This window comes from Anabrus simplex, chromosome 1 (assembly GCF_040414725.1).
Source record: "Anabrus simplex isolate iqAnaSimp1 chromosome 1, ASM4041472v1, whole genome shotgun sequence".
Taxonomy (NCBI): Eukaryota; Metazoa; Arthropoda; class Insecta; order Orthoptera; family Tettigoniidae; genus Anabrus; species Anabrus simplex.
The window spans coordinates 1,268,107,765-1,268,122,016 of NC_090265.1; the positions used below are offsets into that span (position 1 = coordinate 1,268,107,765).

Genomic DNA, 14,252 nt, shown 5'->3' on the forward strand with positions numbered 1-14,252 from the left:
CCCCACCCACAGGGGGTTCTCTACATTCCTTACAACGGCAATGGTGATACTACAAAGAATAAAATAGTAAGTGTTTTAAGAATTAAATTGTTTATTAACAAGTTCTGGAAATGTCAGTTAAATTAGGGATACTTCCCCACTAAAAATAGAAATGGAATTCACTAAGTCTTCCACTAAAATGAGAAGGACGGATTGGTTTACAGTGTAGGGGTTCTTCCGGTAACTAAATTAAAGTGAATTTAATTTCAGTTTCCGAAATTTGTGCAATAGTTTATACAACCCTACATGAACTGCATTCTCTACTCATTTCAGCTGAACGCGCGCTGTGCCAGCTTTTTGAGTACGGACATGCTACTTGTGGGAGCTCAATCTCGCCATAATCATCATTGTAATATAACAAACAACGTTGCTTTCGATAGTGATTAAACTTAATGAATTTAAACTGGCTCGCAATTCCATGTCCATGGCCAACTCGCCTGGTATTGCACGTTTCAGTTGTGGTTGGCAGTGTGCTGTGTTGTCTGAATATGAAGAGGAGAGTGTTGGGACTAACACGAACACCCATTCCCTCGAGCCAGAAGAATTATTCAGATGCGATTAAAATATCCCACCCAGCCGGGAATCGAACTTCCGACCCTATGAACCGAAGGCTTCGGCGCAGACCATTCAACCAAGGAGTCAGACCTTGAGTACCTTACACTGTTGCTATTATATCAGCCAAACTGAAAGAGGTGAATGATAGATATGTGCCACAAAGTGTGTGAAAATGAATTAAACACTGGGCCATCCGAAATAAAAACCGTTGGGATCAGAAGTGGAAAAGAAGTGGACCATGGATTTTGGATATGAAAGATGAAAGTATGGGAACTTTCACAAGATGAGGTTATGTCGGCCTCATATAAAGGCCCCGTCGTACCAATACACCCTCCTATGAACAGAGCCCCTGGTTGTCATTCCTGTTAGTCGTGTCTTATGCACTGAAGCACTGCATTGGTAAGAGACCTGACTATCATTCTGCCATCACGCCATCATAGAGAAGAGACAGTGGTTTAATCAGGTAGTGGTACGTATTCAAGGACAGCACTGTCTATAGTAGGGACGTATGGTCAATATACCTTATTAACATCGCTATAATCTCACGGAGTGGCAGGTATTATTTGTTGGAATTATACGGAAAGTGATTTTCACGATTAATATTTAGAAATGAGGCTTTCGTCAATACAACACGCACCGTATTATGGTAAACAGTCTACTTTATACCCATAGTTCAGGTGGCGTGGTTCACTGATCCCTGAATGCTGTCCTCGGCAGATATCCGTAGTAGAATTGTGTCCTCAATGTCGACCTACACTAGCTCCAGATTTACGTCACATACGGGAAATTTCTATACGGGATCTCGTTTTCAAAACTAAGTCATTCGTGAAACGTGTGACTTCAGGTACCGTCGAATAATACACAAAAAATTGGCGATTGTAATGAATTGGTCATCTTTTTCGAGTAGACACCACTCGACTATCGTATCAGACCATGAGGTGATAAAGACCAGCCCCATAAAATATAGGCCTACAACGAGATATCGTAAAAGAGAAGCTGGCTTCGTAAATAATAATTTTTTACATAAAGTTGAGAGAGTAATGGGTTCCGGCCATGAAAAGTAAGAGAAGCAGAGAGAGACCTGGACGTCGAAGATTAGTCCAAGCTTGTAATGATTTCATGACTATAGATGTAAACGAGGCAACGATAATAGTTGCAACCAAATTCTCAAAGATTTGTAAACTGCCTACTGAAATAAGTAAGAATTATGTAATGGATATATATATATATATATATATATATGTGTATCTCAATTAATGCTCAATCACTTAAAACTCCATACAGGCCCTGTGTCCATTTCCATTCTCGTTTACATGAAAAATGGAGATTTAACTTAACATAACTATAATATTTAGGCAGTTGTATGTTTAAAGGGAATTCACACTTTACTTAATCGAGTGAACCCTTCAAGTACTTAAGGATGATGGATATTCACCGGAAACGTGGTAAGCTTAGGTAATTTTCAGTGCCTTATTGAGATTCGTATTAATTACAGGTGTTAACCAGCCAGGATCTACTAATTCAGTCTCACAAATCCCGTGCCAGTGTGTACCAGTCACTATCAGCCTGAGCATACAAGCCTCGCACTACCAGTAATTGTCGGCCATTCATCAATGCACCTATCCAGAATTCGTGGTTCGAACGTTATACGTGCCACACTGTTTGCTAGAGATACACACAGCAACACACTGACCCTAATTAGTGCGTTAAACTGCATGCAGCTGAACAGGAGTTACCACGTTACTTCGTAGGTATGAACTCTATACCACGCATCAATGCTGGTGAATGTGGTGTAAAAAAAGAAAAAATCGAGGTTATTTTTATTATTACGAATATTGGATGACGGAAATATGATTCACGATCCCACAACAGTCAAATTATCAAAAGAAGAAGAAAGATTATATCAACTGAAGACCCCCCCCCCCCAGGCATACCAGAACATTAATCGGGGTTGAGATTAATGTGATTTGATTCAGGAAGATTGCAGGAAAATCACTGTTACGGTGAAAGCAGGTCAAATTAAGGGGAAATTATGTTAATATCCTGGGAGTTCCCGTGGTAGCCATTCACGTATCACAGTGTAATAGTGTTACTTTATTATTACTGGTCAAGAGTTTATTACTTTCACCTCATCTGATATCTAAAATTATTCCATTAATACCGAAAAAGAACTTCATTTGACCCTTCGGTCTGATAGTTCATAATATAGTAATCAAAATACTACGGTTAGCTATTGGGTCCACCCCGTCAGTATTTACTATAAAATTCGTAAGTTAACGTAGTTACAAATTACGAATAATTATTGAGGAATTACGAATAATTACTTGCGAATTTTATAATAAATATTGACAGGGTGGACTCAATAGCTAACCGTGGTATTTTTCATGAGCTTAGACAATACTAACCAATCCAAGACTAAACATGGTCAAATTATTGATTCTAATATCGTAAAAATCAAAGCGTAGCCATCTCCTAACAGGCAATAAAGGGCCTTAGAAGAGTGTTAGTTATGAACTACGATTTTCCGTGAACTTGGCACTAAGGAGAATAGGATGATTAGCTATATGCCCAGCCATATTTGACCCCCCCCCCCCTCCAACCCCAACACTGGGTGCTAATTTTTGTTGCTGGATGAGTGAATCTCAGGGGTCATGCTAGTCTCAGTTTTGAAATGCTTTGACTTCTTGACGTGGTTTGTAACTCACATCCTTCTGGGTAAACTGAGCATGTCTTTACTACCTCGGCTAAACAGCTCGTCACGCCGTAATTACGATTGTAGTTATACCCTGACTTAACGTCATAGAAAAATCTTTCGTTATTCTACGCTAGATAGTTGAGTCATTGTGGAAGCGCTATTATCATACGTGTTAGTTAGTGCTCGTAGAGTTGCGAACAGTTATAAGTACAGGTATCATAATATGGTCACTTTCTTTACACACCTGTGTGTAAAACAGGAGTCAGTAAATACCGGTAACCAAAAATAATCCGCCGGGAACAGGAATAGTTAGGTGATCAAATTTTATCGTATTAGTCTACGTCTTCAAAATCTGAAAAAGTTTCACGATCAGTGTATGTTAAACTGTTTTTATCTAATGCATATATGTATCCACGTATACAAGACTATGTTCTATAATGTTAAAATACGAAAATCTATGCCATAAAATGCCTGTCATTCACAACGATATTGAGAAAACGGGAATGTTTCCAACAGCTGAAATTGGTAGCAGTTGTAGATTGTTGGGTCTACGTTACATGATAAATACAATGAAGCTATCATGACCACGACATTTTTAATTTTTTTAAATCCTTTCATAGCGAAGTTATTGTCTCATTTGTTATGATGATGCAAGTACACAGCTATATCTATCGGCAAGGGGTCGAACTACGTACATCGTGACTTCTGTTACCGTATGTATTTGGAGGATATTGGAGCATTCTAAAGATATGGGTTACAAGAACAATACAATGATGACCATCATATATAACCTGCTTACTGAAAAATACTATCCTTCAGTGAACTGAATGTTTTTTTTTTCATCCTGGGGTATCCAAGCACATGATATCCATCAACAGGCACAGGGAGCCTGGTGGCCATGGTCGATAAGTCATCAAGTATATATTTATGGTCTGACACTGTGGGTAGCCGGTTCGAGTCCTGTTGGTCGAATTTTCTCTTACCATTAGAATGATGGCTGACAGGGTTGTAGTATACAATTTATAATCACTAGATTGCGTGCCAAATGCATGGATTAAATTGCAAACATTTTTGCAGTTTTCACTTGGAGTGAGGGCATATGACGCTCTTTTCTTTAGAAGAAAAATATAATGAAGCTCTTACGACCACGACTTTTGTATATTTTGAAATAAAAATATGTTTCAATTTGCGAAGTTAAATGGGTTACAAGGCCAATGTAATCATGACAATCATAGTTTAACTATTTTGTGAAAAATACTATCTCTCCGTGAAATGAATGAATCATTTTTTTTCCATTCTGGGGTATGAAAAATTATATTCACGGTTAGCACAGCCCGCATGCTGGCGATGATCGCTTAGGCGTGTTGGCTAAATGATCCGACACCGTGGTTAGTTGATTCGAGTCCCGTTGATCGAAACAATATACGAAGAGAATGTTGGCCGGGTGGGTAGGGGAGATGGTGGTATGCATTTTCTAACCACTGGACTGCGGGCCAAAAGCCTAAATTCCAAACCTTTTGTCAGTACTCATATAGAGTGGGGTATATGACGCTGCTGATGATGATTCGCCCCTTGGATAGGGACGTAAAGCATTAAACAGAAACTTTTGGTGCTATTTGACACAAGTAGGCAATGTGCCTAGATCACGTCATCCACTTTATCTCTTATGTCTTCTTTCTATCATCCAGGAAGGACATGCAGTATTAAAACTCGCTACGAAGTTTCATCTTGACTCATACCGGAACCTGTATGTGTTGAACATACAAGTTTGAGGAATGACATCTAACAAATGTTGATCTTGGATGCTTCGTTTTAGGTGTTTCTATGGTTAGGACATGCTTCGGCTGACATGGAATTTCGTATTCTTGGTTCTTTCTCGATAAAACGCCTCTTATTTAATGAGACAAGGTTGTCGTTTTGTAGCACATAATAACACTAACGTCATCTATTGACATAAGACTGAAACAAGTCTTACTATCTGGTTTGAAGCGTTAGAGCTTTTAGCCTTGGACTTAATTCAGCCGCCTATGCGTCAATAGAAATACGCCAGCAGAAAACCATCAGAACATGGCGTCTATGAAAGCATGGGGTCTGACCTAAAGAATTTTTAATGATTGAAGTTAGTATGACTTTCTTTCCTTTTTTTGCTAGTTGCTATACGTCGCACCGACACAGATAGCTCTTATGGCGACGATGGAACAGGGAAGGGCTAAGAGTGGGAAGAAAAGGGCCGTGGCCTTAATTAAGGTATTGCCCCAGCATTTGCCTGGTGTGAAAATGGGAAACCACGGAAAACCATCTTCAGGGCTGCCGACAATGGGGTTCGAACCTACTATCTCCCGAATACTGGATACTGGCCGCACTTAAGCGACTGCAGCTATCGAGCTCGGTGTGTATGACTTTCGTGTGTTAAATCAACAAATTTCAAATGAGTCTATCATCCAACGCACTCAAACTCCACAAGGAAGACAAAAAGAATTAATAAAGGCAAAAGTGGCAAAAATAAAATATGCAATTACAGATACAAACAACTTAAGCTAAAACGACACGTTTGGGAAAAGATGAATCGGGTCGAGTAACTCACAGGAAAGAGAGAATAATGGCTCTAATTTCGCGGTTCAAACATCAGGATGACAGAAGGTGAGGAGTGAAAAAGACAGGATAAGATAATTGTATGGGAGGAGGCAACCATGACTCCACATTGCACTCTTCCAGCAGTAGATCAGCTACATATAATCACAAATCACATTTCGCTACAAAAGTGATCTTGCTTGGTATAGACTTCCGACAGTGCCTGGCAATAATTCCTCACTGTCACTGAACCGCTGTTATCCAGTAAAGTTTTAAATAATGTACGTTAACGCTCAAAATGAATATTTAACTTCAATGAAGGGCTTGTAAACTCGGAAACGGGCAAATAGTTCAAATGGCACTATCTGTATTCAAGGAAACTGGATTTCAAGAAATACTCTACGAGATTCACTTGGTTTTCCGTGGTTTCCCATTTTCACACCAGGCAAATGCTGGGGCTGTACCTTAATTAAGGCCACGGCCGCTTCCTTCCAACTCCTAGGCTTTTCCGATCCCATCGTCGCCATAAGACCTCTCTGTGTCGGTGCGACGTAAAGCCCGTAGCAAAAAAAAAAAAAAAATTCACTTGGTTCTTACATGTGAGAGTACACTGTTTAGCAAAGTAGCAGTTTTTTGCCCAAGAAGCAAACAAGTTAACATCAACAAACAATAGGTTCTGAATAGCTTCACAGATGACCAAATAACGTACCTGTCCATTACCGTTGACCCCATAACGTGCGATGATGTTAATGACGTTAATAAAGCTGGTGTGTGCAATGGAAATAGATAGAATCTACGGAAGCTAGACAAAAGAATCGATCATGTACAGGTTCAGACGGGCTCAGCTTCAGGAAAAATTGTTTTATTCCAAGAATAGATTTAGCAACTGCGAATGCGGGAATACCATTCGTTCTTAAATGGAGGCAATTTCCTCGAAATTTAGTATTCTCTGTAACAATGAATAAGCCACAAGGACAAACATTAAGTTGGGATGAATCTCCAAATTTCAGTGTTTTGGACAGTTTTACATAGTTTTTTCAAGAGTACTCAGAATCGTACATTTTAAAATACAACTACAAGCCACGACTGCACCCTGTATGGTTTGCAAGGAAATACTCCAATACCTGTTTTGTTTCCATTCAAGTGTCTTATAAAACATTGAGAGTGAAATATTTACACATTATATATACTAATATCCCATTTAGCATTTCCAAATACTTTATATATAGTAATTTCTACTGTCGGATACAGGCTTGCGTACTAGTTGTTGTAATAATTTTAAATCTATTGAAAATGTAGTAGAATATATTAGATGGATTTTTTTGAATTGCTGTACAAATAAATTCTCCGTTAGAAGCGAAATGAAAATCCGCATCATGTTTCCAGTCATTCAACCTGGTCAGGAAAGGAATGATGTAGTCCCCATTTAGCGGCGAGGATTGAAATTTTACTGGCTGCCTAATCCTGTCGCATTCCTCTGGGGCAATAATTAATGACTGGCAGATGATATGATAATAGAGTGTGTTGCTGGAATGAAAGATGACAGGGAAAACAACAGTATTCGGAGGGAAACCTGTCCCACCTCCGTTTTGTCCAGCACAAATCTCGAATGAAGTGACCATGATTTCAACTGCGAAAACCAGGGGTGAGAGGCCGACGCACTGCCCCCTGAGCTACGGAGGCTCGTCCGTTAAAAGTGTAAGGGAGAATTTTAGTATCAGTTCAAGTCTAAAATTATTTAGGTATCTACGAGGAATTATCTCATTTAAATCAATTTCAGACTGAACTCCTCTAATATAAGCACGTGTTAGTTTCAATTCCACTTTATTTTTCTTCGTTTGTATCACGAAGCACTCATTCGTGACAGAAATAGGCCTGCAAGTCTTAATTTTCCCAGCGGATACACATATCACTTCTTTAAATTAATATACCTTAAGGATACACACTGTGCCTTCACTTATTGAATATCGCTATTGGCCGTATATGTTGCGTTCTAGTCATTTCGTTCATTTGCAGTACCTAAAAGATTCCTGGTTTTATGCATTTCTCTCGTTCAGTCATCGACACGAGGTGTGACCAGTATTAAGGAAAATAATCAATTGGAAGGGAATTGTGACATACGATGTTTTATTTCTTCAACAATGACGTGGAAAATGATATAAAAAGTAGTAACATAGAACTTAATACGAAATTTCCAGAAAGTTTTTTTAAACATCAATATTTCATTTAATTCAACTATAATTCTCAGTCAGCATTCTTTACCAACATATCAGTAAAACGACTTGTTATCCCTAGGTAACTATATTCCCTATTTTTTAGCTTTCAGTGCAAATGTTATTACGACTATTAGTATATAAAAATAAGGACACATACGCCGCCTTATTTTTAATTCTACTCTACACAACTGGAAATACTGTAGGGAATAATACTGTGCAGATAATACTGTTATTACTTGCTATCATATTCCTTAGATCCTATATGGCCTTATTGAGGACATCATCTAAAGATATTTGTCGTATTGTAGCGTCATCTGAAATTCATGATCAACAATATTTTCAGATATTTCTTTGATTTAAATCACGTAATACGCTTGTACCATCGTCAAATTACTTAAGCCATACTCCCCTTTCTAAAAGAGTGGTTGAAATCCCAGTTGGTGCCGCAGCAAGAAAAATGTATCTGTCCGACGTGACTTTGGTGAGCAAGAGGTTAATAAAGAGTACTTTACCTCAGCCCCCAGAAATATCCAGAGGAAACATCTAAAGTTCCTTGTTTATAATGCTAGTTATTACAACTTCATAATCTTTCCTTCTGACAGAGCTCCAGAAGATGTTCTCTTTGATGGACTGTTTGTGAAAACAGAAATTAAATTCATGTTACCTCCTGTTCGAAATACCTATTTCACGATTGTAGATTTATGATACATGTTGTTGTTAACGAGTGGATATTGTTTCATTCTTTCAAAATCAAGGTTTCATTAATTACATTTGGTTATTGTATTCGTCTGTCTGTTTTGCTTGAATATACCTTCATATACACTTCCCCTTGATAAAGTCAAGGACACATCCAATCAGTGACCCCGTCGAAGACGAGAGCTATAGAAGTATTTTCAACTGACCCTGCAAAATTACACCCAGCCTGTTTCAATGGTATACTTGCCAACTAGTTTCCTTGATCCCATTCAGATTCAAATAGGTTGTGAGGTAATATTTCCGCAGCTGTCAACTTGTCGTTGTGTATTGGTATTATTTTTATTATTATTATTATGTTTCCTCTAATATTAGTCTACTTAGGATTGCGGTTATGTTTGATGGAGAAATCAGGTGCTGACTTGGCATCCAATCAGACATTGATTCATGGGGATATATTTGACTCTTGTTGATGTTGATTGATTATATGTCTCATATAATTAACATTACCGCTTATATGTTATTCCGCTAAGCATTTTCAAATGTGCACATTTTTTAAATTGTAGTTTTATCCAATAATATCTGGTGTTGGCTAAGTGTTCTGAGTCTATCGCTGCCCACTAAACTTCCAAATACTGAGCGTATAGCATTCCGATACACAGCAAATTATTATCGCTTATCTGCATTCAACGACTGTAACAAATCATTAATAATTTCAAGATTAGAGGAATTTCAAAAATTTACTGAGTATCTCAGTGTCTTAGATACTAGATGCCCATCGGGAAGTCTGATGTTCCAATCCCTGTCAATCCTAGGTTGAGATTTATATATCTAAACATGTGATGTCAGGATGGATGTATGACTAAGCCTCTACCAAAACCAAAATGAATCCTGCGTGGCTACAACGACCACAGACATAAACTACATTAGCTGAAGAAAATTAGTTAAATAAAGTTACGAGAGTCTTCAGACGCAATGATAATGAAAACCGTGTAATAAAGCCAATACTTCCACAGCATTTTTCGTGATGTTTTAAGTGTGGTCGTTAAATTTAAATCATCATTGAATGTTACTTCTAAATTCCATTTCGTCTTCATACTAGTTAATATGTTAGTAACCAATACATATTTACAATTAATTTTTCGTTTCTTCCAAATGAATGTCATACATATCATCTATATTAAAATATAAAATGTTATGTTTTCTTTATTAAACATGAGAATATGAATCGTTTTGAATTGTCGACAAATACTGTATATACTAAGTACTGATTCTTCTTCTTCTCCTTCTTCTTCTTCTTCTTATTATTTTACAGTCCTTATAACTGTCAAAATTATGCCGCTGGGTACTGTATGTTCCGGTTAAGTAAATGAGAAGGCCGTGAGCCCTATCCTTGCCACATACGATGGCATAAAATATAAATGTTTCCATTTCCATCTCATGTACTCAAGAAAATCTACTCGAGTCCTTGTCTATGGCCAGGTAATGTGTTACATACATTTAATTCCTAGGTAAATGTCTCAGTTCCTACTGTTAATTTTTTTACCGATTCTCAACTTGAATAACACCTACACAAATAGACTGAAAACCTTCAAGTTGTATTAGTAGTGTCGACAATGATAAATGGCTTCCTTCTTAACAAATAACTAGAATTCGTAAACAGTATGAACAACATAAGACAGATTACCTAACCGATTTTATACACATACTGAGTTCAAGGACATGATATACTTCTAATCACTGAAGAAAATTAAAACAACAGACCGAAATAGTTAGCTACTTGGTACAAGTATAACTGCGAGGTTGAATTTAGAAGAACATGGGTTCTAACCCTATCTTCGGAAACCTTGAAAATCTTTTCCCCGGTTTACCAATTTAACACCTTGAAATTGGTGCGGGTAAAACAAAACCATAGCTGACACATTCATATGTCTAGCCCTTGCCAATCCTAGTGATGCGAAATTTCTTGTGCGTGGGTGACCTCAAAGCAGTAACAAAATAAGAATGTTTTCTTCTTAGTGGGAGAACTATAGAAACTTAACGCTATATCACATTATTCACTATATTCCTCGCTCTGTTAACGTCATTTTATTTGAACCTGTTGCATAAGTATATTAACTGAAGTGTTAGATTGAGAAAACATGTTTTCTTTTCACAGGTGCAGTCGGCTCGCGGCGTTTCCGGACGGACTTCCTGCAGGAGCTACCGACGCCTGGCACGGGACCGCATTTCGACACCTCTGTACCCAACAACCTGACAGGCCTTGTGGGCAAAACAGCTTACCTCAACTGCCGCGTAAAGAACCTTGGCAATCGAACAGTAAGTATGTCTTCCATGATTTTAAATGATCTATGGATTGTGATCGATTAAAGTTAAGAATTAATTTCCCACATAACGTTAGAGTGTGTTGTACCTTGAAGCGTAATTCATGTATAATTCTGACTAAATATCATTGATCTCTCAGATATTAAGTTCCAAGTAAGGACATATAATCTTATTTCACCGATTACGAATTTCAGAATAACAAAACTGTTAAAATATTCCGTATGACTACCGGGTCTCGTATAAGATGGGTTCGAAGCCTCAGGGTTTTGGACAGGTGTGGCATTCAACCGATGAGCCCTCTGTTACAATAGAGTTATAACAACAGATATCAGTGAAAATGTCTGTTTGCATTCAAGTATAGTTGAATAATTCGTCACTGTTGAGACAAAATATCATATGTCACAATGCTCTTCATATCCATTATTTTCTTTAAGACTGGTCACGCTTCCTAGCCACATATGGATATGCAGTCCATCAGAATATTTTTGTTGTGTTCATTTTCGTATGATAACGTGTAAATGAAAATGAACCTTAAGTAAATTATACTGTAGGAGTGCGTAAACAAGTCATGCCAATATGCGTACCTAGAGTGCGGTACGCTAGGTAAGGTTCATTTTCCTTTGCACGTAAGCACTGGAAAACGAACACAACGAATGGTGTTCTGATGGACTAAATATCCGTATGTGGCTGGGAGAGGTGAACAGTCTTAGGGAAATTTCTGGATAGGAAGAATAATATGAGATATGACCTTTCGCCCGGACAGGTCTAATTAGTCTACTTTCAAATGTATCAAAACATTGTAATACAGCAATTAGTCGAACAACAACATTAGAGATAACTTTATATTATAGTGGATATGATGTTTCATCGCGTGGAGTAGAGTTTCGACAAAAATTGAAGTTAATTGATGAAGTGTGTTAGGTGTAAAGTAATATTCAAACTGAAGGGACAATGTGGCTATATAAATTCATTCGCGAGATTAAAGTGTGCATGTATAAGGACTATGAAGATAATTTTGTGTCTAGCCTCAACTCGTTCTTCATCAAACATTTTGCATTATTATTTTCGTGGAGTGTTTCCTGGAGGAAAGTAATTAACCTTAAACAAAGTATGTGTATAAAAATTATAAGTACGAAATGTTTGGTATGTATTTTAAAAAAATATTATGTTGCTCATGGACGGAAAATGAACCATTCTTTGATATAAGCAGGACGTTTGTTTATAAAAAGATATTTAAAAAGTTAAATATGGATTTCTTCTGATATGCATCCAATTCCGAAGTAAGATACGTTCAACCTTGTGCAAAAAACACTTTTTTCCTACGAAACAAACCCTGTAACTTATCCTTTGATGATAATTGTTTCGTTTCTTATTGTATACACTCCCATTCAAAATTAATAAATATATTTAACAATTGTTAGATTTATGAGTTTTTCAAGTAAATATTATTCAAATGTTTATTCAAGTTATACAACGTGTAAGAGTTACGTTAATATAAATAAACCTATATAACTAATAAATCGGAATTAATGGTGTCACACCTATTTACTTTCCAACAGTGTAAGTATACAGTTAACTGTTCTTCACCACCATTCTGAGGTGCACAAATTTAATGAAAACTCGATTCGTCATGATTCTATACATATTCCGCCTCGTTTTTATTTGACTGACAAGGGAACACATACACGTGTTACACTCGGATCCGGTTGAAATTGGGTAGGAAAATTCGTGGAAGGCTGTGGAATGATAAGGTGAAACCTACATGTGCCTAGCGCAAGTTTGAACGCCACATTGAAGAAATAAATAGTCGTAAATTTAAAAGTGCCGCGGGAGTATCGGGATGTGGCCGAGAGATAGGGAGGAGCGAAGCAGTGGAGGTGAGCCAGCCGGTATGTGTCGAGCCGGCCAGTAGCCAGGCAGCGTATAGTCGGGCTGCTCGCTCGAGTCGAATGAATGACCACCCTCCCACCTCCCGGCCACTCTTCTTTCCTGCACGACAATTCGCACATACCTCGTACCTTCCCGATTAGAAACGTGAAAGCAGATCAAGAGGTGCGCATTGTTTAGTCGTCCCATGAAACAATGTTCTTACAGTGACAGGTAAAATCTGACGTTCTTATAGTCACTTTTATGAATGGTGACTGTAAATTTACTGTAACCTTGTATGGTAATAATTGATTTTTTACACCTAGATACAACAAAACGTTTACTACAGAAGTCATTCAATCCGTGCAATGTAGTAGTGTGCCTTCAGAACTGTTTTGCAGTGTGTGACAAAAAGACACCCCATTTTATGAAGATGAAAGGAATTTGAGATTGGAATTATATCGTACGTAGATCGATCTATTTATATATATTTATTTAAAGAGAAAGACAAGCGTTCACAGGAATTGCGTTCTTGTCAGCGTTTTACAGGTCTAAATGCCGACAGAGTTTTGGATACCGATGTGACAGTCGAACTGGATGGCACATTGTGTATGTCAGAAGATGACTTTGTTTTCGAGGAAGACAGTATTGAAACACCGATATTTGAAATCCTCTCCAAAAATGTTTCTCCTAACCCTCCATCCATATCAACGGCTGAGCGATGCCTAATCCCAATAACTTATAAGGTCGTCGAATATTGGCGAAACAAAGGTGGGAAACAGAGGAGCTTCGCATCAGTGAAACACAGGTTTCGTAAATTAAAGTGCCGGGAAGAGCTTTACAGGTGGGAGCAACAATCGTAAAACGGTGGCACAATGGGAGGAATATATATATATATATTTTTTTTACGAAGAAGACTTATCATAAGTTCAGAGAAAGTAGACAGGGAAACAAAGTTGTTCACGATATAATTATTTTAAAATGGGCCTTAAAGTATGCTCGTCTAGTTAGCTACAATACGTTTCGAGCGTCTCATTCCTGGGTAATGAGTTTTAAAAAGGAAATTTAAAATTGGATCAGGAAAGATTTGCTAATTCGCATCTAAAAATACCAATTTGAACAAGAAGATACTAACTGTAACGCGACATTGTTTGTGGAAGAAGTGTCGCAGTTAATAGAAGGTCACAGCCTGTAATCACTCGGGTTGATACCCTCAACCCAAAATTAAAAACATTGGAAGTAAACCACAAATATGGATGTGTTAACAGGAAACCTTCACAATTTGTTAATCC

At 37.7% G+C, this 14,252-nt stretch overlaps 1 protein-coding gene across 1 annotated transcript in view; it reads left to right on the plus strand.

Moving 5' to 3' along the window:
- LOC136858676 (zwei Ig domain protein zig-8) overlaps positions 1 to 14,252 on the plus strand; it is a 784,418-nt gene that overhangs the window by 189,663 nt on the left and 580,503 nt on the right. Inside the window, exon 2 of the mRNA XM_068225726.1 lies at positions 10,900 to 11,088. Coding sequence (XP_068081827.1) covers positions 10,900 to 11,088 — 189 coding nt within the window. The remainder of the gene's footprint in view (positions 1 to 10,899; positions 11,089 to 14,252) is intronic.